Source organism: Pogona vitticeps, chromosome 2 (genome assembly GCF_051106095.1).
Source record: "Pogona vitticeps strain Pit_001003342236 chromosome 2, PviZW2.1, whole genome shotgun sequence".
NCBI classification, from domain to species: domain Eukaryota; kingdom Metazoa; phylum Chordata; class Lepidosauria; order Squamata; family Agamidae; genus Pogona; species Pogona vitticeps.
The window spans coordinates 189,276,964-189,304,726 of NC_135784.1; the positions used below are offsets into that span (position 1 = coordinate 189,276,964).

The window sequence follows — 27,763 nt, forward strand, 5'->3', positions numbered from 1 at the left end:
CTCGGGCAGGGTTCTTCCTAGGGAAAGCCGCCTTCGGAGGCCCCTTTCCTCCCCAGTCCGCTCGGTCGTTCCGCGATGGCCCCTGGGCCCAGGGCGCCCCTTCCCCACCCTCAGGGAGCCCGGACAATGACGGGGCAGCCGCTGCTCTGGGACCGGGTGGTTTCCCCCCCCCTCGCCCCTCCGCCGCCCTTGTGCGCGCCTGCGCCTTGGCCGTCGCGGGCTCCCGCTCCCCACCCCGCGCCACCGCTTCCCCTTTCAGCCATTTTCCCCGAGAGCGGCGGCGGCGGCGGCGGAGGGGGAAGCGGGCGGGAAGAGTGCGGGGGGGGGGAGAGAGAGAGAGAGCCTTCGCGCTGCAGCAGCAGCAGCGTCGCGCTTCCCTTGGCCATCCCCTGGTTGGCCAGAGACCCGCGCTTCAACTTGGCCCAAGTTAGGGACTTGGCTCTTGGAAGCCCTCCCGCCTGGGGCAGCCGCTCCTGCGCCCCCCCCTCCAGCCCGTGGGCCTTTGGGCTTCCCGCCCCCTCCCCTCATCCGCCGCCACCTGAGGGGCCAGGAGACAGACGACAAGAGTCTTCTCCACCTCCTCCTCCTCCTCCTCCCCCCCTCCCGCCTTCCTCTCCGCGCCAGGTGCTGCCCCTCCCTTGCCAGTCCCGGAGCCTGCGCCGCGCGGCTGGGCGTCGGAGAGGTGCTGTTGCCGCCGCCGCCGCCGCCGCCACTGGTGGTTTCAGCACCTTGGAGAGCGGCTGGCGGGAACTGCGGCTGCCCGGGCGCCGCCGCTGCCGCCGACGGGGCGCAGGCGAGGCGAGGGAGGGCTGCGTCGTCCTCCGACTCGGCGCACCCGGAGGAGGCGGTGGGTGGGAGGGGGGGGAGACGGCGGTGCTTGGCGCTTGATGTCATTGCAGCTGCCCCTGGCACCCGCCGGGCAGAGCCTCCCTCCCTCCCTCCCGCTCCCAGCGGGCTTGGCAGCGGCGCCTCATAAGCCTCTGAGAGGAGCCCACAATCGCGTCGCCCGCTGGAGAGCAGCCGGCCGGGGGCGCCGACGTTATTCCGACACCCTCCGGGGTGGGTGGGTTGTGCTTTGGTGCCACCCCCCCTCTACGGTTAGATCCGCTCAGAGAAAGTGCTTGCTTTCTGCTTCCCCCTTCCCCCCCCCCGCTCCTCTTTCCTTTCCGAGACCCATGGACCGGCCCCGGGGGCCGGCAAGTTGCTGGCTAGCGAGGAGATCGCCGGAGCTGCTGCTTGGGGCGCCTGAAGCCATCTCCCCAACCGACTGACGGGAGAGCGTTTGGACTGGCCTTCTTCACCCTCCGCCAGAGATTATGGGTGGCTAAGTCAAGCGGTGGGTTTCCGTTCCGCTGGAAACCAGGCTGCGGGTTCCCAGGCAGCAGGCGGCGGGGGACTGTGTGAGGAGGGACCGCCTCGGCGGCGAAGCACAGCCACCACCTCATCCAGGTCGCCAGCCAGGATGCCATCTACACGTCGCTCAGCCGGAGACGCACGAAGAAGGCGGCTGAGGGACCACTGATTACTCACCCTCAACGTTTCAATTGCGAGGAGGAGCTGCAGTTTTTGTAGAGGGGCAGGCAAGTTAGCGTGGTGCCTGCCGCGGTAGATGCCGGAAGCGGACCTCAAAATAACAGTAACAGCGGCCACGGCTGTAAAAAAAAGAGAGCACAGGGGGGAAAAATACCTGCTGTAGATGGCTTTGAGTTTTGTAACCTCCATCTAGAAATATTTCGTCAACAACAAATACTGAAGTCAACGGGATAGAGAGTTCGCAGACTTGAATTCTGATCTCTAGTGTATGTATAAAATGTGGATTCTTCAAGAAAGGCATCTTGCAATTAGCTGTAATTAATCATTTTTGAACTCCTAAGCTCTGTTTTGCTAGTATTTTTCCTCCCCAACCCTCCTTTTCAAAGTATTCCTTACAATATGCCTTCTGTTTCTTTCAGTAGAAAATGGGGCCGTTCAGTATTTCATTCCAGTTAATGCAAAAGACCCAGTTACTGCATCACTGGAAAATCTGAGAGCTGTTTTGGTTTTGTTCTGTTTCGGGTTTTTTGCATGCCTGCCTGCACTAGATGTGAACCTCTCAAAGGCCAGCCCTTCTGATCCCTTGTCAAATCCTCCTTGAGACTTTTCTTCGAAATGAAGAAATTTAATTTTCACAAAGTTTTGGATGGCTTAACTTCATCCCCTAGTGGAAACAGCAGTGGTAGTGGTGGCAGTGGGCCCAGCAGTGGTTCTGTGCAATCAGGAGGGACTCCCAGAGAGGAAATCCAGGAGACTCTCACTTCAGACTATTTTCAGTTATGCAAGGTAAGAGTGGAATTCATTTAAAAACAAGCACTGTAAACAAATAAAAGCACTGTAATGGATTAACTTTAAGAGGCAAGTCAAGAAGTCTCAATTATGGAATGTTAAAATATTGTTCACTTGATCCATAGTGTTGTTTCGAAAGTTGGATCCAAATTAGTTTTATTCTTCTTTTGGCAAAGTTCCAAAAATGTTGAATTTGTAAAGAGCAGAGTTTTAACATCAAGGGCATGACTTGGCCTCAGTTTGTGTCTAACTGATGGATGTGTTTTTGCAGCAGAGCCACAAAGCTATAATGTGAAATGTATTAATTTACAAGTAATGTGTTTATTTTAGTTTATTCACAATGTATTGGTTTCTTTCGGTTTATAAATGCATGTTTCATTTACTAAGCATTCTGGAAGCATTCCTTTGTGGCCTACTTGAAAGCTTATATCAATTAGAAGACTCTGTATTTTAATGGTCCTATATATGTCCCTGATCATTTAATAGTACTATTACTAGGTTAAATATGGGTTGTTTTCTGGTTCTACTTACTTTCCTGTAATTACTGAATTAAACTTTGTGTACTGCAGTCAGAAGAAGAAACCCAGCTCCTATGACTAATCATATACAGTAGTAATAAAACACATATTTACATGGGCAATGTGAATGATGGAAAAAAAATGGGATCCATATTTGACAAAGATGGAGTTGTAATCATGTTTCAGTTTTACTTGAGAATATTAAATAGATTAACATGTTAAAAATGCAGGTCTAAATCCAGCAATTATACTTAACTGGAATTGACCCCTTGAATGAACAGAACTTCGTCAGTCATCAAACCTCATTTAGGTCCCATTGATTCAATAGGTATCCTGTACTTTAGACTAACTACTGGAAGTAGCCAAAAGAGTATGTATGTGTACAATATCCATAAGTATAAACAGGGAGATGAGGAAGAGTTGCTTGTTGTTTCTAACTCACTTATAGTTTCAATAAATATGTCTTTCAAATCTTTGTAATGTATTCCTCTTAAACTGATTTTAGCATATGGAACATAGTTATATAAAATATATAATCAAAAACATTTTAAATCTTCATTTTTAATGAAAACACTCCTGAATATCCTAGAAGAAATGATAGTTTATGATGGTTTAAGTTGTATTTTTCAAAGTAGGGCTTTGTAGTTTTTACATAAGCAAAATTCAGTCATGGTACTGAAAAAGTATGTGCATTAAATTTATTAAGCCTATTACATTCAAATATACAATTATAATTGTTGTGCATAAATATTGCAGTAATGTGAGCATCTGAGATGAGGTAAAGAGCAACTACCCAATCTAACATGTTTACTAATCCATTAACCAGAACTCCCATTAGCTTCATGGAGAGGAAAGAAGTATCTTTTGGAAGTGTGTGCTTTACAGAAATGGTTATTAATGGCAGTTTGGACCATTGAAGTAAACAGATTTTTTACAGATATCCTGATTTTAGCTAATTTACCAATGACTGTAATGGCTGACCCATCAAGCTATTGCAAAAGAAAGAGAATTCGGGGGCGGGGGAGAAATAATTATTTTTCTACATGCATTTTGCACCGATATGAAACACAAATTGAAGACATCATATTGGTAGTGTACAGTACTGCATTACTAGTACAAATCTCTTTACTGAGTGACAAAATCGCATCATAATCACATCGACTGTGAAAGAACCCTAAAGATTAAGCATCTACTCATCATGAAGTTCATACAGCCATTATGTAAGAGATTAAAGGCACTTGTGTGACGATCTTTTATTCCACACTGATTGCTAAGCCACAGAACTAGTGAGGAGAGAGAGGGCACGGGTGCTTTGCCACTTGCAGAAAGAGGAGAGCCTCTGGGATCAAGCAGGTTGGAATGACTGCTAAGCGTGTTTTAAATGCACTTACCGGGCAGACTAAATGCAAGTGGACCCAAGGAACAGACAAGCAGCCAGGCTGATCTAGTATCTCATCTGCAGTCCTGGTGGCTTGCACTGGGCAGGACAGAAAGCAGGGATCCTACCCATATACCTGTATACAGTGTCCTTTTAAAAGAAACGTTTGCAGGACACTGACACAGAAAGGCATTTCCCCACACTTCTAGGCAGGCAAAAATAAGAGGACCAATGTAGGCTCCTCTTGGGAAACCAGACTGCCTCCGAATTCAAAACCATCTCTTAGCTGCTATGTTTTGGGATGGTGGCCAAAATGCCATTGCTTGGTGTAATAGAGCAGTCCCATTGAATCAATGGTGATTTGATGAGTTAACTCCTCTGTAACTTTTGTTGAGTCAAATGGGCCTACCCTGTGACTTATGTTAAAATACGTTGAAGTTAAGAGCGAGCCCATTTGAATCAATAGAACTCTAATATGATTTACTGGGCTAGGCAACAGGATTTAAGCCATTTTGTCCTTGATAGCTTTTCACATGAGCAAATGCAGTAGTAGTCATGGCCATAGTGGAGCCCCCTCTAAACCACTGGTTCTTAACCTTGGGTTACTCAGGAGTTTTGGATTGCAACTCCCAGAAGCCTTCACCACCAACTGTGCTGGCTGGGGTTTCTGGGAATTGCGGTTCAAAAACACCCGAGTAACAAAGGTTAAGAACCACTGCTCTAAACCATACCAGAGAGAAGAGAGCACCTCTAGTACATCCTACTTTCTTTCATCCGTCAACAACTGCAGGTTGTGATTGCATCTGAAGATAACTGCACTGAGGTCCCATTGGTTTCAGTGGGAATAAAGTCATGGCTAAACTATTTCAACAGGACTTTAAAGTTTAACTAATACAGTGTAGGAGGTATAAATATAACTGTCCTTCTCCTGTTCCTCTCCCATAAGCTCCTAAACAAAATAGTTCAGTGAAGAAAATACATTTATACATCCTTGTGGCAAATTGAATATATTCAGTTGCTACCTTATGCATTTCTATGAAAACCTTATGTTTGGCTGATTATCTTCTATGGGATAAAGTTTAATGACAGATAATCCACTTGTCTAGCTGTTGCTTCAACCATAATTAGGTTATATTTTCAGAGCATTATTAAAAATATTTATTTTGTAAAATTTGGGGAGAGTAGCTGACTCATGGTTTCTGGATCTCTGTAGCATCTCTGAGAGAGAGCACTTTAAGGCAATCTTAGTGCCTACCATTTGCCCAGTTTAAGGCTACTTCTGATAACATGGATGGATAGCCACCATTAGATGGAGAATGTTCATTGTTCTATACTGGCTATCCAGTGGAACTATCAATATTATTAGTATGAAGATGGCAACATATGGCAAGCATTCCTATTTTAAAAAATAACAGTATGCAGGTATTAAACACTATAATTTCTTTATGTTTTGGAAATGTCTTTTTAAAACTTTGTAGGAGTATACAAACATGCAGTAGAGTCAGTAAAATTCAACTGTTCAATTTCACATTTATAAGTGGAAACTTTAATAAGCAGCCAACCAACTACATTTTTGTAACATATATAGAAGAAGGAACATTGGTGAGTAATAGAATGGTGGAAATGTCACAGTGATTGAAACATCATTTTACATCTGCTATTCAAAATAGAATTTAGTTCCTCTTGTGCATTGGGTCACCCTTTCTTCCTGTCTCAATTTTTTCTCTTCTTTTCCCCCCTTAAAATGAACCCAAGGAACCAAAAGTAAAATAGGGTGATGCCACTGCGGTGACCCATCTTGGAATTAGCCATTTTAGGACTCAATGCAGTAGATTTCTTAACATTTCAGCTTTCTCTCAGATGTCTGGAAGCTATAGGCATGTCTACACCATATGCCAATGTATTGCTTCTCTTCAACCCGAGTAACTACCTATTCTCATTGTAAATATTGATGAATGTGTTGATCTTCCTGTTGTTTAATACGTATGAGCAAATTAATTAATTGTGCCTCAGCATTCTATTAAATATGTTCAATAATTTCAAAACAAACCATTCTGGTCATTATACCAGGGGGGAAACCCCTTTAAAAAAACTACATCAAAAAACAGGGAAGGGCAGGCTGCTGCATGCTCACAAAGTGGATTAAAATAAGAAAATGTTAAAACAGTGTAACAGGTAACATAATTACATTATATAGCATTAGAGAGAGAGAAAAACAATAAAACAATTAAATGGTTTGATGGAAAGCACTTCCTGCTTAAAATTCATAAGACAGGGGATCAAACAGAGTTGGAGGAGGGACGTCAGTGGGGCTACCACTGCAAAGCCCTGCCCCTACCAATCAGAAAGATTTCAGAGATAGGAATAAAGAGTAGGCTCTCTAAAGCTAATCTAAGGGAGAGGTTCATATGGGAATAAGTTGCCATTCAAATGCAGGTTAGTGCAGAGTAAATTCATACAATATAAGCCAATTTTACCTATTGCTTTTTAGGGTAGGACAACAGAAGTCTAGAACCATAAAATTGGGAGAGATTCCCGAGTTGATTATAAATGCCATTGGTATTAAGTACCCTTGCCAAGTGGAAGATCTTTAAAAAGGTCAAGAGTTGACAATATACATGCTGGAATCAGATGGGTCCCCATATTAAGGCTTGGGCTGCAAGATCACAATCAGGACAGGTGTAGTCATGCAGCCAGCAGCAAAATGGCCTGCCAGATCACACTAGAAACTATTTATATTCCACTAATGGGTATCTCTGTCCCTTGACAACCCAGTTTCTGTTGTTTGGTGATTGATCCATCTGAATTAGGTTTCAAAGGATGCAAAAAAGGATAGTTACTTGCCTACCACATTTCTATTCAGCCCACTGAGACAGCTGATTCTAAATCGGAATGCATGACTCAATTAATTCATCCACATAATTGAGGATGCTAATCATGCCATCTAAATAGGCTTAAAGCTGGAATGCAATACAGCTTTGTTGCCCAGCTTGCTCTGGATACAATTCTCTGTACATATCTGCAAGTTGTTTAGATGTGCTTTGGGAATAAACCATTGTGAGACACAAATGAGTAATGTCAAGTGTCATAGTGAGCCCTTTCCTGCTGTGAATCTAGCTCTGTACTGTTGAAGGGCAGAGACTTTTTTGTAGGATAGCAGGCAAAAGTGACCTCAAAGGTCTTCTAAGCCAGAGGACTAGAATTCATTGGGTCCAGGGGCCAGTTTCCTACCCTCCCAGTATTTTGTCTAAATATTAATTGAACTGGAAACATTTTCTATTTGTTTTCATGGCATTTCATGTTTTGCCATCCAAATTCAGCAGTGCAATTCATGGTTGAGTTTCAGTAGCATATTTTTGGGGTCTGCTGAGGTGGTATAATTGGTCTTGGAACAGTGTATTGACTGTAGGTCATGTGCTGCACCTTTAATCCCCCTGCTGATGCCGTCTCCTCCTAAAGTATTTTTGGCCATCCAGCCTCTGCTTATGAACCTCCAACTAAGGAGAATCCACTACCCACTGAAGCAGTCTGGTCCATGACTGAAGATCTTGTTCCATTGGGGAGGTCTTATTAGAACATTTAGTGAAATTCCCTTTTCTTGCAATGGCAACGTATCGGTGTAGGTCTTACTTTATTTGGCAACAGAGAACAAATTTGCTTTAAACATTTTAAGATTAAGATAAGTAGAAAAAACAAAACAAAAAAGATACAGAAAGAAAAGCTTGGTTACTACTTTTTTTTCTCTATTATAGTTTTAAAAATAAAAAACTAGACAAAAATGTAGAAAAACAATTAAGATAGGTATTCTCCTTTTAGGAAAAAAAAATCAGAGGCAAAGAAATAAATCTTCTCTCTTGCTGTCTTCCAATAACATCTTTTTACTTTATCCACCCTGCATTTATTGTTGCATCTTGCTCAAAACACAGTTGAAAAAAAAACCCTTTTTATTATTTTACCTTCTTTTGGAATCCAGAAGTATTTTTGAACTTTCGCTCTTCTGCTCTACTCCCTATAAACGTTGGCTTATATTTTCCCCTAGAATTTTGCTCCTCTCCCATTAGTTCTTATATATTTCAATCTTATAAACCTCCACGCATCTCAAATCACTTTATGCAGCTGCCCTTGTTTTGTGCCTCCCATTTTCCTTCTTCACTGGAATCATTTAAGGAACTCCCATCCATTGTGAACTACCTTTGCTTTCAGTATACCTGACAATGTGATATTGTCACCCAGTATTTCCTAAAGCTTCCTGAAATCAGCTTTCTTAAAGTGCAAACTGTGTGACTGCCTATACTTAGGTTCTCCTTTTCTCTGTATAAGAAAACCCAAGGAGATATAGACCTTTCCAGCCAAGGTTTCCATTACTTCAACTTGGCTGAGATGTTCTTCTTTGCTTACCGAAGATCAGGTCCTTGATAAGTGACCCTCTTGTTGCTGCTTCTATTTTGTGGAAAAATAAGATTGTTAGAAGCCAAGCAAGAAATGTGTTGGACCTCATATTTGTGGCAGAATTTGACTTCCAACAGAGTAGCTGAACTATCCCATTGCTCCTTTATTTCTCCTTGTAGAATAATTGTTCGGTCTAAGAAGATACCATCAAGGCTTTCAGTCTAACTTGGAGTCTGCAGCAAACCCTCATAGTGATGTTGTTGTTGCTGACCTCTCATATAATTTTTTACTCAGATGCTATTGACCAGCCTTCCATACTCCAGGAAGTAAAGATGAATGCATCTTTGCGTATAATGCATCTTTGCGTATAATGCTCCTCCTCCTTCATTTTTGTTTTGTCTGTTTTTGAATTGCTTCTGAAGGTTTGATTCCATGTCTGTTTAAGGTGCCCTAAAACTGCCCTAAAATTATAGCATCTTAAAACTTGCAGTACGAATACATTGCTTATTACAATCCAGTCCGGCATTCAAGATCACTGAGATCATAATACAGTAGTTCTTTGGCAGCCACCTGTTTCGCTTTGCTATGCAATGTATACACAGAATATATGAACTTAGCAAACACTGATATTTGATGCACACTTAATATAAATAGATATATTTACTTGCTTAGAAGCGATAGTTATGACATATATATTGTTTATATAGGCAGAAACAAGAGGATTCTCCTACATGGTTATGTAGTCCAGATTCTATATAATAAATAATAGGTCACATTACCATGATTGTAACTCTCAGTTACTACACTGTATAGTTGTCTGAAGAAGTGGACTTGTCCACAAAAGCTTACATTAAATATAGTGGTTACTCTTTTGTTTTCTTTATTTTTCTATTTTTGTTTTGTTTTTACCTAACATACTACATTCTAGTTACGTATCTCTTTCCCTCCCCACTTGCAATAATGTCTGTTAAATCATGTTTACCTTCTTTAGTTAAAAGTCCAAACCTTTTTTTTTTTTCTGTTTCCCATGCTTTGTGCATTGGTATAGAGCAGTGGTGGGCGATCTCAGTAGAGTTGAAGTCATTCTTCAGAATTGCCAGCAGCCTAAGAGCTGCACTTCTATGGAGGTGCAGCAAAATGGGGAGATATGGTCAAAATAGACAATTTGCATTTCTTTATAGTTATTTTATCATTTCATTTAAAGTACTGGTTATATCCTGTAATGTTTAGGTATCTGATAATTAAAAAATTCTTTAACCATAAAAATCTGACTTTTTTAAAGTGAAGAAGCCCCCAGAGCAATCTAGTGACCAATCAAATTATAATAATAATAAAATATTTTCAGAGGTCATGGTACTCCTCATTCTAACTCCTATGGGGCAGTAGAAGAACTTTTGGGCAGGTTTTTTTTTCTTTTTATAGAGTGCAAACAAAGGGTTTTGGAGTTTTCATGCTACTTATCATGTTATGAAACATAGAAATTGTTCTTCTATATTATATTAGTGCTGTTGTTGATTCTAGAACCTGTAAAATTATTTTTGTGTTGCATTTCTAGTTTCCCTTAAGAAAGAGGCACATCTTAAAATGTGCTGAAAACAAAAGGGGTGCAGCTGTGTTCTTTGTTCTGTATTTTAGCTACAGAGGTTCTTGATAATTCTTGTTATTGCCAATATTGCCAGATATGATATACCAATTAGAGCATGTTTGTAGTCACAAGTCTTTAAAAATATTTTTTGTTGAGAGTGCACTCTTTGACATTTTGAAATGGGGTTGAGGATTGTATAATTAAAAAGTGGTATAGAGTGTGCATAATGAGTGAAAAGTAAGTGTCGTTTCATGTATTCTCGAAGGCTTTCACGGCCGGGATCCGATGGTTGTTGTAGGTTTTTTGGGCTGTCTGGCCGTGTTCTGGAGGTTTTTCTTCCTATCATTTCGCCAGTCTCTGTGGCCGGCATCTTCAGAGGACAGGAGTCAGAACTCTGTCTGTGCTCTCTGTGCTACTCTGCTTGGCGGCCCGGATGCTTGAGACCCTTTAAACTCAAGGATGGGGGCATGTGTTGCTCTCCTGATGCTGTTGGAGTGGAGCTCCCCTCAGCATTAGCAGTGTTGGCTGGGGCTGATGACGAATGCATTTGCTTCAACACCTCAGGATTCCCATTCAACTCTACAGAAAGCCCTGTTGTTGATGGGTCTCCTGTCCTTTTCAAGTTCTTCCAGACTTTCTGCTGCTGTAGGTTTTCTTTTGGTTTCATTTTAACTCATCTGTCCTTCAAGATCGTTAAAATTTCTGATGCTAAGGAGATTTCTACTGAGGAACTGCAGTAGGTAAAAATATATGAATTCATCTTGTTCATCTAGACTGTTACTCGATTAATCAACGTATCTTGATTCTGTTGGTGGTCTATTAATCAATTGGGTTAGTCAGACTATAAAACATATATGTTAGCTAAATTATTACTACAATTATCCTCCATCAATCAGGATTATGTTTTCTCTTGCAGACTGTTCGCCATGGGTTTCCATATCTGCCCACTGCCTTAGCTTTTGACCCAGTTCAGAAAATTCTGGCTATTGGGACAAGAACAGGTGCCATTCGCATGTATCCTTTGCTGTTGGGCAAAACAGAGTGACAACGATGCCTGCGTTTTACTTTTTTTTCCATGCATTTTGTTTTTCTCCTTATACTTCTTTGGTCAGATTCAATACAATTTAAATAATTTATATAGTTTGCTATTTCCGTGGGGCTGGATAAATTCATTATCACCCGGCTTTGTGTGCTTTCCTACTCCCTGACTGTTTTGGTCATTTATCAGCAGAACAAACATCACTCCAGTCCATCAGTTCTCTTCCATACCCACGCAGAATAAACCCAGAAAAGGTGCAGCATAAACAGAATTTGTCTGGAGCTTGGGGTGGGGAGAGGAGGAGAAGCACGTTATAAATTTGTGAACCCCTTTGAAATTCACTAAATTGTCAGTCTTGGGAAAGGTTCCATTAAGGTTTAAAGAGAAACACCTCTGAATGGGTTAAATCATTTAAATATTTCATATTCTATTTTTAGTCCAGCCTTAAATGGAACCAACATTGTAAATATATACTTAAGTTAGCAAAGTGTAGTACAGATGCACTTGCTTGCTTCTACTACACTCAAAGTCAACATAATATCCTCCAGCTTTGAAGATGCACCATATTTTGGGGTAGATTATGCAGCCATCTGCCTCACGTCTGGTGCAGCAATTGTAGAAACCCGAAGCACATGTTGAGGAACTAACATTCTGACTGTGTTTCTTCCAGTCTCCATCCCGTGAATTACAAGGTTACTATGAATAAATACCTATCAGTTTCTTTGTTCTGTTACATACTGGAACCTACAAGAGATCTCATACTGCATTAATTCATATGAAACCTTTGGCAGGAAACATCATAAATTACAGGTTGCCAGGGTAACTGTTTGGCAGGAAAGATGAGGAAGGTTTAGTCACTGGCTTCATTGGTTGATGAAAGCCTTACCATGAATCAGTGAAAGAGCAAACGTATGGTCCTACTATGATGGCTAGACGGGACTTAGGGCTTCAAGAGGTGCCGTATTAGTCTGTTCTACTGAAAACAAAGAGTCTGTGGCACCTTTAAGATTAACATGTTTTTATTTGGCATAGGCTTTTCTGAACTGCAGCCAACATCATCAGATGCATGGAGTGCAACCTTGGTGTCTGCCTAGTGAGACTGCACTCGTTGCATCGGAAATGAAAAAGGGTTGTGTTCCACAAAATTCTGCTAAATAAAATATATGCAGGGAGAGCCACATTGGTAAAGTACAAACTCCAAATTTTTTACCAAGGCAATGCAAAGGGTACAAAAAGGAGGTGAGCAAAAGCACTTAAAAATGCAACCTTTCAGAGAAATGTTGTCTTCCCCAAGGCAAGATGTAGGAAGTAAGCAGGATGGGCAGAAGCCACTGTCTTTTGTTCCCATTACCTTGCTTGAGGCTTTTTCTAAATTCTTACCTGATGAAGACAGTGCTCTGTTGAAAGGTTGCAGTTTTTTGTGCTTTGGGGTTAGTCTAATAAAACTATCCATTAAATGAATTAGTCTTTAAGCTACCATAGGACTCTTTGTTTTCTTAGCATTCCAGGTAAGTTTTCTGTGATCAGTGGATCTAGAAGAGTCCACCTCCTCCATATCTGTCATTCATCGTGGCTGTTTGCAGTATGAGTCTTACATGGTGGGGCGGAATCTGAAAGGGGGGTTCACCACTCTACTCTCAGATCAAGGTCTACTCCTACTCCACATTATTTCCATTTAGGCTCCAAGGGAAAGGGAGACGCCTCTGCATAGCATGTTGTCCCCGATTGCTGCTATTATAGCACCACAGTTTTGATTAGCACAAGGGGTATGAAGTAGGAGGAAAGATGAGGAGATCTGCACAGGAAGAGAAGCAGAAGAAGAGGTGAATGCAAAAAAAAAGCAGGGCAATCGTATGAGAGGTTGTTGGTTATCTCAGTGGGCTAGTGGCCCTATGTCTGTGTCCTATGTCTCTTTGAATTCTCAGATGTTGAGTGAGGGCTTCAGCTTGGCTCTTAAGGCATGAAGAACTAGAGGGAAATACCCCTCCGTACAGAACTCCCTCCCTCACATTATACACATGATTTCATGATGACCTAACAAGGATTCTTTTCTAGTTGGGTTTGTTTTTGTTGTTTCCCTTTGCTTCTGCTCCTTCTAGGCAAAACTCCTTCTTATATGGGTCTTATTCTCAGCCTGGGGATACAATCCTTGTCCCAGAGCCTTCTGTCTTTTAATGCCTGCCTCTGCCCATGTCTGTTGCAGAACAGCTGGGTGTCTTACTGAGCTGCCAATCTTTCCTGCTTTGTGTGGGATTCTACTGGAAAAGAGGTGGGATTGACTGAGAAATGTGCAGTGCTCAGATTTGTGCTGCCCGAAATGGCGTCTGAGTGTCTTGGCAACCCTGGAGGTGCTGAGCTAAGGTATCTGGCAGTTTGCACCTGTGTGTATATGGGAGGTAGAAGAGCAGGATAGCATCATAGCGCATTGGCTCCTTCCATCTTCTGTTGATATAGAAGCATATATCTGTTGATATAGAGTCACAGCCAGCCTGTGATTAATGCATACACATGTCATTGACCGGCCACTAACTGTCACATGTTCTTATATGCAGTGTAGATGTGTTAGAATTTTTTTCTTTTAAGTTCTCTGGGAGTGTATAATATACAGTTTTGACATGTGACCCCTATTTGATTTAGAAGCTCCTATGTTCCTGCCGGAGGAATTAGGCCCTTACTTCCTTTTATTGAGGTTACCAAATTTCAATAGATACATGTGTGTAGCAGCAGCAATTAAATAACCTATCTTTGGTGTGGTGTTATATATTTGTACCTATCTTTTTATTTTAGAGCCTTAAAATATTTTGCCTTTAAACTGCCTCCCTTGTGCACTATTATATGAAAGATAATGTTCTATGGATTCTATGGGGCAGTGGTGATGTGATAAGATATAAGTTTTGACAGATTTTGAGTTACAGAAAATCCATAGAACATTTCTGAAAGCAACTCCTGCTATGGCACCTTGCTGGTGCATGGAACTCAGGGCTATATATTTTTCATAGCATCCAGTTTTGATGTGCGTGTTCATGCTGTTGTTGTGGCTTTTGTGACTTGATCTAAAATTGCAGACCTTTGCAAAGAGCCTTGTGTTGGCAAGACTCATGTAAAAAGATAGCCCCCTAAAACTGAGTGCTGTTACCCTAGCACTGCACAGACACTTTCAGGTATTGCAGAACCATGGGATTGCTTTAACAAGTTACCTTTCTAAAAAGGCAGAGACATGAAGATAATATCCTGGAGATGGAAGTAAATCTTCTTTATCAGATCCTTTTAAAATATTCAAGGAACACCTGAGGTATATCACAAAATCAGATTAAAACAATTTGTCTTAGGTTTGGATTGGAATGTGTGCTAGAAAAGACAAAGAAAATGTAATAAGAAAGCAATTAAGAATTTTAGGAGCAATTTTTTTAGGAAGTTTATCTTGTGTTTGTAGTATTTGTCGTTCTTATAGGTTTGTTGGTTACCTCTTAATTTAAGTCATTTGGCTAAGACGTTGTCCAATTAATCTGTTCATAATTATAAAATCTCAAAATCTGTGTAGCCAGTTGGTTAATGCTGGTGCTTCAGACTGCTGAAATACAGCAGTGAGTGAGCAATGCTTTGTTAGCTGCTGAAGTTTGGATCTTTAGAAGTAATTGAATTTTAAGTTACCATTATGAATGATTAATTGGGACTTCATGGGCTGTCGTAATGTCCCTGAACAAGTATATTCTTTGCTTCTTAAAGCCTTAAATATGATTTAAAATCATAGCTGGCCAGCAATGTGACAAGGAGCAGTGTTGTTAGGGAGAGAGGATACAGTGAACTATTTAATTCCAAGTTCTGTTAGCTTTTGCCAATTTTCCTCTCCAAATCAGTATGCTAACCATATGCATAAGTTACTTCTTCAGTTATTATTGACCTATCTCTATTTGTTTTTATGGCCTGCTTTCATATTAATGTTTTCTAAGTGGTAAAAACAATGGTTGATTGTGGATTATGTTTTTATTATTATTATATTTCAGGTGTTAACCTAGGCAGACTAATCCTTAACTTTGACTCTTAACAGATTGGGCAGACCGGGTGTTGACTGTTACTGTGAACATGAAAGTGGTGCTGCAGTTCTGCAGCTTCAGTTTTTAATTAATGAGGTAAGGCTATAGCTACACAAATCTACAGCACCCCTGCTTCTGGCCTGTGGACTAGGGAACGCATTTCCTGAACTGTTTTGGGTTCCGCGTCCAACGTAGTCCATAAGCTGCCACTGGGTGCAGCCACAGTTGGGAAAATGTGTATAACTGCTGGTTGTGTTATCTGAAAATGGACACTGTAGGACTAAAAATTGTGCAGAGAGGGGCAACTGAAATGGTATGGAAGCTGAAATCCCTCCCTCAGTGAAAAATCACTATGTTTAGAACATTTTAGTAGGCGTAAAGATATGATTGTGATTTATAAAATCTTGCATAATGTGGATGAAGTGGCTAAAGAGAACTCATGCAGCACTAGAAACCAGGGTCAATCTACTGAAGCTGCTCCAGTGCTGGAGGAATTCAAGAGAAAATTCAACAGCCCTCTGTCAGATCGATTTTGATTTGGATTCCTGCATTGATCAGGGCCCTGGACCTGATGGCCTTATAGACCCTTCCACCTCTATTCTGTAATTCTATATGGGGAGGAGGCAATCACAGTAATTTTCCTTTATATGGCATGTTCTTCTCTTTCCTTCCTTATGTGAGTGGGGTGTTACATGTGTCCATCTCCATTCACAGATGGCAGGAATGATTATTGTTAGGGTTTTGAGTCCTGAAGGGATTCTTAGGGTTTCTATGCAAAAAAGAAAAGAAAAGAAAAGAAAAGAAAAGAAAAGAAAAGAAAGAAAGAAAGAAAGAAAGAAAGAAAGAAAGAAAGAAAGAAAGAAAGAAAGAAAGAAAGAAAGAAAGAAAGAAAGAAAGAAAGAAAGAAAGAAAGAAAGAAAGAAAGAAAGAAAGAAAGAAAGTTCACAAATACTCATGTGTGTTCAGGGCATGAAACTTCATGTTTTTATTTGAGTTTCCATATGAACTCTGTCTCTTCCCAGTTGACTGAAAATTCTCCATCCATTTTTTGTTGTATTCCCAGTTTCAAGGAGTGAGGTGACAAAAATATGAATTCCCAGAATTATACTCATTTGAATAAGTATAATCATAGCTTATGGTATCTTAAAATTCTTTCATATTTGGAAATCTAATTGTATCGTTTTCAGAACTGGTCCAAAACAAATCTTTACTGACTTTTCTTAAAAATATGTCAGAATATCATTCAAGCTTCAGAGACCCTTACATTTGAAGTAAATTTAGAATTTCTAGAAGTGTTTTATTTAAATGATGCCTTATATAAATCTAGCCTTCATTACAGTTATTTTACATCCAGAAACTTCTCCTATTTAAAAAAAAAAAAAAGGGTGTATTAACATAAAGTAATCTGTGTAGATGGTCATTTTTTACTTCTTCCAAAAGTGGTGTTAAACAGTTTTAGAAACCTTTATAATGGAAGATGCTGGAGTACATCCCTTTTAGCCTCATGCTTGACTTCACTCTTAATATACATCAATGAGACGGCAGACTAGAGGAAGCAGCAAATGTAGTGCTCCTCCTGCCACTACCCCAAGACAGCCTTGTTGCTTTGGAGAATTTTTGTTACTACATGCAGGTCTCCAGATTTTTTTCTCTTTTTTTAAATACCAAGCTCTGAGGACCTCTGAGGAAATAGAAAACAACTTCCCACAGTGCTTTGGAACCATAACAGTCAGTTCTAGGTACACCTAATGCTCTCCCACTTTGCCACCTCCTAATTCTGCTCTTGTGGCATGTGGAGTTACTGGTACCAGCATGACAGCTTGCTCCATCTTTGCCATACCTTCCACTTCCTTTCATGATGAGGAAGGCTTGGAATGTGTTGTTGCCTTCTCTTTCTTTGTGTGTCTAAGTGCCTCCTTCTCGGTTAAGGTGGGGTGGTTGGCTTACCAACACTCCAGGGGGCGCCTGGTGCTGCAATCTTGTCAAAATGCGAGGATGTGCCGTGCTTCCTAACTCGGGCATCAAGAGAGCTTCAGCAGCAAGTGACCTCTTGTGGCAGGCATTTCTCCGATCCTTGATTCTCTGTTTGTTGCTACATACCTGATATGCAAAAGCAAAAAAGGAACCTGGTGTTACATACAGCACTGATGTTACCTGTCTGTCATGGGTTTGGAGGGAAAGTTCCATCCTATGGGGAGTGGAAGGCGGGACATCAGGAGGAGGGGCTGTACTGTATAAATATGTGATGCGTGTGTGGAGAAGCTAAGCAGACGAAGCAGCAGCTGGGAAGAAGGAGTTGGTGTGGGAGTCTGTGTGTCAGACAGGGTACTACTGTGTGTCAGAGTACCAACCTGATAGGTTCAGGTGTCTGTTGGTTAGCCAGAACTGATAGGTTCAGGGTCTGGGCTTTAAGTTAAGGTTCTGGGTGAACCAAACTGTATGCTTGTATGAGTCAATATAAGCCACGTTACTTTGTCTTATTCACCTGATTGTTTTAATTACCCTGTGGGTATTTAAATAAACCTTATTCTTTTTATTGTTTAAAAATCCATCCCTGGTCTGTGTGACTTCTTATAGGGAATGGTTGGTGGCAGCTTAGTGTAACTGTGTGACATATCCCAGTAGGTCTGGGTTTGTAACATTGATTGGTGTCCAGCGTGTGGGATACGACTGGTCCAGTTGTCCAGTGGTCCAGCAAAGCCTTGGCAAGTGTGCCCAGAGCAAGGGGGGTCTAGTCAGGGACAGTCTGAGGCGCGTAGGTAATCTTCTAGGTGTACCTCACGGGGAGGTGCGCTAGTAGAAGAACGTGCCAACTGGGGAGACTTAGATTAAGGTGCTCTGAGGCAGCCTAGTTTTGGCGGGAAAAAGCTGAGGCAAAACTGCGTAGCAACAGTGAGCTAGCTTGCCAGCTGAGAGGCCCAGCAGAGGGGGGTAGGCTCTGACTCGATACTGTTGCAACTTTAGTGCTGAAGAACAGCAGCAGTCTCTAGGGCAAGCTGGTTCTGAGGCAAGAAGGAAAAAAGTGGTCGTTTTATTTTGAGGCTTGACTTTTTAAAGCAGCCTGTTCTGAGGGGGGATTATGCCCTTGACTCGAAGCCAGACAGCAGACATGAGTGAAGTGAAAGACCCCCAGATTGACCAAGGTTCTGAGGATGAATTTGGCTCAGTGCAGGGTGACAGCACAGGAGAGCAGAACCCAGAACTCAGAAAATTGATCCTAGTCCAACAGCATGAACTGAGGATGAGGCAATTTGAAATGCAGGAAAGATTGGAGAGAGAGAGAATGGCGTTTGAATTAAAGAGATTGGAACTGATGAACCAGAACAATAATAATAATAGGGATTCTGAGGGAGGCCAATTGTCTAAGGCTGACCTGAAGAAATTCCCTGTGTACCACAAGGGAGATTGTCCTGAGGTGTTCTTTTCCTTGGTGGAAAGAGCGTTTGTGGACTTCTCAGTGAGGGAAACTGAGAAGATGACCATCATGCGGTCTTTAATCAGTGGTAGCCTGGCTGAGGTTTATGCCGAGATGCCTGAGGAACTGATGAAAGATTTTGCAGAGTTTAAAAAACTGGTCTTTGCCAGACATGGGATAAATGCAGAGCAGCTGAGACAAAGATTCAGGTCCCTCACCAAAAAAACCAGAACAGACTTTTACCCAAGTGGGGGCCCAATTGGTGAGGCTGCTTGAGAAATGGCTATCGCAGGAGGGAACAGAGACCTATGAGCAGCTTAAAGACTTGATAGCGCTGGAACAGTTCTATTCAGTCCTGCATGGGGAATTGAAATTCCAGGTGAGGGAAAGGAAACCGAAATCTGTGGCAGCAGCCGCAGAGATCGCAGATTTTATTTCCCAAATAAGAAAGCCCTTGGGTGAGGGGAAATCTGTGGGTAAACCCAAAGAAGCCTACAGCAAGTACTCTCAGGGACCAGGGAAAAGCCAGCAAGGGGGAGGGGCCCATGGTGAAGGGAAGCCCTCAGACATGAAACTAAGACCTCAGAATTTGGAGGGAAAACCCAAACAAGAGGAGAGAGAATCAAAATACACCAGAAAATGTTATTTCTGTCAGGGAAAGGGTCATCTAATCTCAGAGTGTGAGAAATTGAAGCAGCTAAAAGGAATGGTGCCTCAGAATTCTAGTGGGACCAAGCCAAAAGCTGTGTTCTGTGTCCAGAAAGAGCAAGGCTCAGTGTCACTGAGGGAGCCTGTTGCCATGGCTACTCAGTCTGGAACAGCTACCTCTGCTGATCAGGCTGAGGAAAATGGTCCTCTTATAGAGGTAAAGCGCTGCTTGCTGATAAAAACAGATTCTCAGTTGTTTGAGACAGCCGGGGTGGACGTAGGAATACTTGACCGTCAGTATAGGGGGCTGCGGGACACTTGTTCCCAGGTAACCCTGTGCCATCCAGATATCATCCCTAGGGAGTTTATAATCCCAAATGAGAGCATGAAGGTGGCAGGGATTGAGGGGCAGGTAATCTCTCTGCCAGTACCAGAGGTACCTGTCAACTTTCAAGGCTGGAGGGGAGATTGGCGGCTAGCGATTTCATCGACTCTGCCAGCAGCCGTGCTCGTGGGAAATGACCTGGCTGAACATGTGAAACGGGTGCTAGTGATTACACGCTCACAAGCCACCACGGGGACAGTTCAGGGGGGTAATGATGAGCCAGAGACGGAAGCAGAGGGGAGTTCAGAAGCTGTGGTGGAAACCTTAACCACAGACAGCAGATTTGGACAGGAGCAAAAGGCAGACGCCACTCTCCAAAAGTGTTTTGAACAGGTGACTGACGCCCAGCTAACACCTGAAACCCCAGTGAGATTTCTGGAGGAAAAGGGGATTTTATATAGAGAAACCCTGAGGAATATCTCAAAAGGGGGAGATGGGATCAGAAGTCAGCTGGTGGTACCTGAAAAGTATCGCCCCATGATCTTACAAAGGGGTCACTCTGACATGTTTGCTGCACACTTAGGGGTGAAAGAGCCCCTTGATTTGATCAAACAAAATTGGGAGCAGATCACCCAGGATGACCCACAAGACGTTGTGACATACATAGACACCTTGATGAATGACCTAAGGAGAAATCTAGAGCTGGCAGCAGAAAACCTGCAAGCTCAGAAGGTCAGACAGAAAACATGGTATGACCACAAAGCTAGAGAGAGGCACTTTGACCCAGGGGAGGAAGTGCTTTGGCTTAGGCCCTGCAGAGAGAATAAACTGCAGCTCAAATGGGCAGGACCATACAGGGTCATTTCCAAGATGTCAGACCTGAACTACCTAATAGAGCAGGAGGAGAACCAAGCAAGGAGGGTGGTTCATGTGAATGCCCTAAAACCCTACTACAGAGGGGAACAGAGGGTTTTATTCGCGATAAAAGCAGCTGAGAGTGAGGAAGCTGAATTACCATTCTGGGAGGGTAGAGGGGAAGTAAAATACAACCCAGAGGAGGTAAAGATCAGTCCTGCACTCACCCAAGACCAGCAGCAAGAACTAAAAATGCTGCTTAGTCAATATCAACAGGTGTTTTCCAACAAGCCGGGGATAGTGAAGGGAGTGATGCATCGGATCCACACAGGAGATGCACCCCCGCAGGCAGTATCCCCATACCGAGTAACGGGACCCTATAGGGACAAGGTGCGGAAGGAGCTGGACGAGATGCTGAGGGAGAACATAATCGTCCCCTCTTCTAGTCCTTGGTCTTCTCCGATAGTCCTTGTGGACAAGCCTGATGGGAGCATTAGGTTTTGTGTCGATTACAGGAAATTAAACCGTGTAACCACTCCTGATGCCTACCCAATGCCCAGGTTAGACAACCTGATTGAAACCATAGGGGGTTGTCGGTTCATCTCATCATTGGACCTGGTAAAGGGATATTGGCAATTAAGAATTGATCCCAGGGATCAAGAAAAGACTGCCTTTTGCAGCCCTTTTGGTCTCTATGAGTTTCGAGTCCTGAGCTTTGGTCTCAGAAATGCACCAGCCACATTCCAAAGGCTGATGGACCAGACCTTGGCAGGGCTCAGTGACTTTACAGTGGCCTACATTGACGACATAGGGATCTTCAGTAATACCTGGGAAGATCACCTGATACACCTGGAGTTAGTGCTGCAGAGGTTAAGTGCAGCAGGGCTAACAGTAAAGGCCAGCAAGTGTCAGCTGGGTAGCCCAGAAATAAAATACTTGGGTCACATGGTAGGGGGAGGAATGATAAAACCCCTGGAGGCCAAAATAGAAGCTGTTCGTGATTGGCCTAGACCCAACACCAAGAAAAAAGTCAAATCATTTCTTGGGTTGGTGGGCTACTACAGAAAGTTCATCCCGAGGTTTAGCGAGATTGCGGCTCCGCTGACCGATCTGACGAGGAAGAAGGCTGATGACCACATCCCATGGACCGGCGACTGTGAGGCGGCGTTCCAGAGGTTGAAGGAGGCGTTAATCAACTATCCTGTGCTGCGTGCTCCAGACTTCGACCGGGAGTTCATCATCTACACCGATGCGTCTAACAGCGGGGTAGGAGCAGTTCTGTGCCAGGAGGATGAGAATGGTGACCAGCATCCAGTGTCCTACCTGAGTAGGAAACTTCAAAAAGGTGAGAGACATTTGGCAACCGTGGAGAAGGAGTGTTTGGCCATAGTCTACGCGATCCAGAAGGCCAAGCCTTACATCTGGGGAAGACATTTTATTCTGTGTACTGACCATTCACCATTGCAATGGTTAAAGACAATGAAAACCCACAATAGCAAACTTATGAGGTGGGCTTTAAACCTACAGGACTATGACTTTGAAGTGAAGGTGGTCAGAGGGTCAGTGAACTGTGTTGCTGACGCCTTATCAAGAAGACCTGAAGAATGAAGACGGCGAAAAAACATGGACTAAGTGTATATTTTGGTGAACAAAAAGTTAAATGTACCTGGTTTTGAATTTGGGTTTGTATGAATAAAGGTAAATTGATGTAATGTATATGGTAAATGTTTAAATGCCTAATTGCTATGGTTAACTTAGAGTGTAAGTATGAGTATGTATAATATTGAATGTATAACTGTTGTTGTATGTTTTATTCAGGTTGTTTTTTTGGTGAAAAGCACGTTAGCTTTCCCCCTACAAAACAACTTTTAAAGAGGGGAGGTGTTACATACAGCACTGATGTTACCTGTCTGTCATGGGTTTGGAGGGAAAGTTCCATCCTATGGGGAGTGGAAGGCGGGACATCAGGAGGAGGGGCTGTACTGTATAAATATGTGATGCGTGTGTGGAGAAGCTAAGCAGACGAAGCAGCAGCTGGGAAGAAGGAGTTGGTGTGGGAGTCTGTGTGTCAGACAGGGTACTACTGTGTGTCAGAGTACCAACCTGATAGGTTCAGGTGTCTGTTGGTTAGCCAGAACTGATAGGTTCAGGGTCTGGGCTTTAAGTTAAGGTTCTGGGTGAACCAAACTGTATGCTTGTATGAGTCAATATAAGCCACGTTACTTTGTCTTATTCACCTGATTGTTTTAATTACCCTGTGGGTATTTAAATAAACCTTATTCTTTTTATTGTTTAAAAATCCATCCCTGGTCTGTGTGACTTCTTATAGGGAATGGTTGGTGGCAGCTTAGTGTAACTGTGTGACATATCCCAGTAGGTCTGGGTTTGTAACACCTGGGGGCTGAACCCACAGCAAACTGAGGACAGGCATGTTTATCGTGTTCGGTTTTTTGAGGGAGAAGACACCTGTCATCCAACTACAGACAACTTATGCATGCCACCATGTAAATAACTGCACAAGTTAGTCTTGGGGAAATGCTTAAAATAGAAGTTATTATCTATTATATACTTATATCTGTGCAGTGCCATCTGATTAATATTTACTCGCAAGCAAACGCCACTGTCTTCAGAAATAGTCAACACAGCCATAAAATGGAGTAATATGAATTTACCATTTTGAAGAGACCACTAAAAAAAGAAACCTAATAAATCATTATAACAATTAAAAGGGGAAATGACATCACATTATTATTATTTTGAAAGCTCAAGTTTTGAAGGGAAAAGCATTAAAAAAAAATCTCTAATGGAGGTGCTGATGGAGTGAGTGGCCAAAAGGAACAGAACTGAAAAGTGGAGAGGGTGCCTCCACCAAAACGCTGACCTAGTTCTAGAATGTTCCAAAAGGTGGCATGTGGAATAGGCCCCAAATCCCCATGAGGTCTAGAAGAATTGTCCCAAGAAGTAACACGGATGCTCCAATCAGCTTCTTGAAGTGCAACAAAGACCGTAAGGCGGTAGTCTCACTTGGTATGCCACTTTCCTGTCATCCCAATAGGGTGCTTTGGTCAGTGCCAGTTCAGATGACATGCTTCATTTGTGGAATCTGCGGCAGAAACGGCCAGCAATTCTCCATTCTCTGAAATTTAATCGAGAACGGTAAGATATGACACATTTTCAGATTTAACCTTACCCTTCCTTCTGTTGCTCTTACTGCTGGATGCTGCCGTCTAACTCAAGCAGTGTCTGCAGGGGATCTTTGTGTGTGTTGGCTGGGGAAGGGGCCTGTGTAGTGGTATGTTACGTAGCATGATTCAGCAGCATGGTGTGCGTGCCACTGCAACATCCTCTGTCAACTCTGCATTCATTAGATTAATAAATCAGTCTAGGATTCCTCCTTTTGCCTCCCTCCCAGACACCCATGGACCTACTTAATTATACTGGTGCAAATGATCTTAAACAGTTTATGTACAGAGCTCAAGTACAGTCTGGCCATGGCTCCCTCACACTGACATCATTTCTCTTTGTCATTATTGAGGAGGCAAAGCAGGAGGAGGGGCGAAGTAACTCTCAAAACCATGTACTGCAGCATCTGAGTTTTGAAGTAGTCCTAATTGCTGGATTACATCGTATTTAGCGGATGTACAAACCTGTTGTTTATTGCAAAGCAGCTGCAGGAGGCTACTGGCTCGAAAGCAGGAATATTAGGGAAGGGAGGAGCTTGATTCTCTTCATTCTCCTGCTGTGTGTTTCAGTGCAAAAATCACTGCCATCTCTGGCTGTTTTTTTTCTTGATGGGGGAAAGAATGAAGGGTTAGTCCTAATTGAGCATGTCCCTCTCATTTGCAGATCCCTATGGCACTTTTAGGTATTGTTGTTTTTCCAAACCATACCCTTGGAGCGTGTGTATGGGTCACCTTTGTCTGTTTTGTCTAGCAGTTGTATGAAGAGAAAAGGGAAAAGGTTGGGCATGTCGGCTGGGGAGTTTTCAGACTTGCAATACAGTATAAAACTGTAACTCTGTTGCCTATACGCGGCATGGAAAGGAAATTTTGTAAGCATCCCCAGTGCTCTAGAACAGTGGTCCCCAACCTTGGGCCTCCAGATGCTCTTGGACTTCATCTCCCAGAAATCCTGGCCAGTAGAGGTAGTGGTGAAGGCTTCCGGGAGTTGTAGTCCAAGAACATCTGGAGGCCCAAGGTTGGGGACCACTGCTCTAGAAGGCTCCCCGTTGAGTTCAGGTTCTCACACTGATTCTGAGATTGGTCATGCTACAGGAAGTCTGCTGGAATAGGAGATATATGGATGCAATTTCACTTGTGTTTGGCATTTATGTAGCAAGACACCAACCTACATCTTCCAAGCTCTGACAGTAACTTGGTTTAGTTTGCTTTGAAATATACATAGAATTTATATTTATATCTAGAAGCAGCGTGTCCTTGCAAATGGACACACGCTAGCCTGAATGGCTTTAGCATGAAATTATCTCAAAATAATAATCTTAAGAAAGATCTTAGAAATGCAGATCTGGAAGGGACGGACCCTCTGGATCATCAAGTCTGGCCCCTGTCAAGGAGGCACAAGGGGAAAGTCAGCTCCCAACCTTTGGCTCTGCAGCCAGAGACCTAAACCACTGAGCTATTGAGCAGTGCATGAACATATCTGAAGCTTAGAATGAAACCAGAGGCATTATTCCTCGCCACTCTCATCAGAGATTGTAACTAAAAGGCAAACTACATACGTCCGGCACATAACACATATCAAGCAGGGTATGGGATGAACTGGGCAATTTAAAACATAGGATGGGTGCGGAGGAACAGGATGCTGAATCACGCCTGATTTGTGACTTCCCTTCCAGTAGCACATCTCTTGGGCTCCAAACTGCTGGAACGAAAACTTTTCAGGGGAATATGCAGCCCTTCAGATGTTGTTGGACTGCATCTGCCGTGATCACTTACCACGAACTATGTTATGTAGGGCTAATGGGAGATGCAGTCCCACACCATCTGAAGGGCCACACATTCCTAAACCCTGTTTTAAAATGCTGTCCCATCCAGCTCCCTCCTTGATAGGAAATCAGCTCAACCCACATTCTGGCAAACTGCTTATGCTATTGTCATGTCTCTTTTGCCTGAAATATTTTGTGATGCACACAAGCCAGCAACTGGTTATTAGTGAATAAATTAATTGTCTTATAAAGAGCTAACCTGTGCCCAGCCCCATACACATATGAAAGTACAACATGGCCCTGTACATTTCTTGCTCTTTTGCCTCTAATAGCTCAGCATTTCGTGTCATGCCTTTGTCAACATCTTCATTAATCTGGGCATGGTCTTCTGCGAAGTTCGGTGACAATGATGAGCTTCTGTGCTTCTAGCAGACTCCTTCCCACACAACTAATTTCCTACTCATTCTGACTTTAGTTACCAAGGCAATGCATTCATTGCATATAAACAGAACCTCAAAGGAGAACAATGTTTTTAGCCTGCAGGATTCCTCAAGGGTTATCTATGATGTTAAAACACCTTGGAGGATATTGATGGGGTGAGGCGTGCGTTGTACCTTCAGTGGGCACGGCTACAGTATGTCCTCATCTACATACATGCCCAATTATGCACATGTATCTAAATGGACCTTGTTAGGATCTTTATAAGCAAAAGGCAGAGGGTGTAGCTACCTGTCAAACAATTTGGTAGCATAAGTGAATCTCTCTGCAATTCTCTAACAAGGTGTAACATCTAAAATGACACAAAAAGCAGAAAAGGATAATCCAGTCATGTATTTCAAGAGAGGAATGAAATGTACAGTGAAATAGAGGCTGGAAAGAGACATCAGAAAAAGCATGGAGACAAATGCTGAGTACATAATGCGTAGAAACACAGAAGGAGTAAAACAAGCAGGTGTAGCAATAAGAGGAACTTTGAGGAATCTATGAAAGACTTACTCCAACAGCTTAGGTTCTGTTTTAAGGAGGACTGGGTAGCTGAGCTGAAGTTCTAGCTCAAAACCTGACAGTTATAGTGGAGAAACTGACCAACAAAGAAAGAACAAGTGATGTTTAGACCACTGGTTCTTAACCTTGGGTTACTCAGGAGTTTTGGACTGCAACTCCCAGAAGCCTTCACCACCAGTTGTGCTGACTGGGGTTTCTGGGAGTTGCAGTTCAAAAACATCCAAGTAACAAAGGTTATTGTGGTGCTAGAGGAGGCTCTTGAGAGTCCCCTGGACTGCAAGGAGAACAAACCTATCCATTCTAAAGGAAATCAATCCTGAGTGCTCACTGGAAGGACAGATCCTGAAGCTGAGGCTCCAGTACTTTGGCCATCTCATGAGAAGAGAAGACTCCCTGGAAGAGACTCTGATGTTGGGAAAGTGTGAAGGCAAGAGGAGAAGGGGACAACAGAAGATGAGATGGATGGACAGTGTCATCGAAGCGACCAACATGAATTTGACCAAACTCCGGGAGGCAGTGGAAGATAGGAGGGCCTGGCGTGCTCTGGTCCATGGGGTCACGAAGAGTCGGACACGACTAAACGACTAAATGACAAAACAACGACGAACAAAGGTTAAGAACCACTGTTTTAGACCTCAGCTTAGATAACGAAAGCATAATGGAGGACCTAAAAAAACAAAGCAAAAATAAAGCTGAAGAATTACAAACCAGAGTTTATGATCTGGAAAACAGGAATGTATATAGAAATTTAAGACTCAGAGAAGTAAGGACAAGATGAAGGAAGACAGCAGCCCTTCAGATGCAATGGCTGCATGACATTTATCTAGGCCTTGACCTGAACCAGACCAGACAAGACATCATGCATGACTTCCAAATCGAAATCATTCCATAGACAACATCAGCTTTTCAGAAAAAGACCCAAGTGTTCATTGATTTAAATGCAGTGGAAAAAGTGCAACTACTGTATAAGAAAACCATATTGTTTCAAGATCTTAACCTAGAAAACCTCGAAAAACATAATTAAGTCAAATTTTTACTACAGAAATAAATATTGATGGAGATTCTCTTTCATAGTACTCATTCAGTATGAGGCAAAAATAATCACAGCATTCACCAAAGAACTAACAGAAATTTGCAAAGTAATAAACAAATAACAATACAGTGTTAGGAGAGTTACAAGAAATGGATCTTAGGACAGGAGACATATCATAAAAGAAAATAAAGAAACTTTTGAAGCATACGTACTTCAAAGCTTAGTATAGTGCATAGGGACACCAAAGATGAGAGAGGTAGTATTACTCATCA

The 27,763-nt window shown here is 42.6% G+C and overlaps 1 protein-coding gene across 2 annotated transcripts in view; it reads left to right on the forward strand.

The window, feature by feature from the left end:
- Positions 1 to 1,398: 1,398 nt before the first annotated feature.
- STXBP5L (syntaxin binding protein 5L) overlaps positions 1,399 to 27,763 on the forward strand; it is a 102,934-nt gene continuing 76,569 nt past the window's right edge. For both annotated transcript variants that reach the window (XM_020789486.3, XM_020789487.3), the window contains exons 1-4: positions 1,399 to 2,319; positions 11,109 to 11,206; positions 15,280 to 15,361; positions 23,564 to 23,664. In XM_020789486.3, coding sequence (XP_020645145.3) covers positions 2,149 to 2,319; positions 11,109 to 11,206; positions 15,280 to 15,361; positions 23,564 to 23,664 — 452 coding nt within the window. In that variant the 5' untranslated portion in view covers positions 1,399 to 2,148. The remainder of the gene's footprint in view (positions 2,320 to 11,108; positions 11,207 to 15,279; positions 15,362 to 23,563; positions 23,665 to 27,763) is intronic.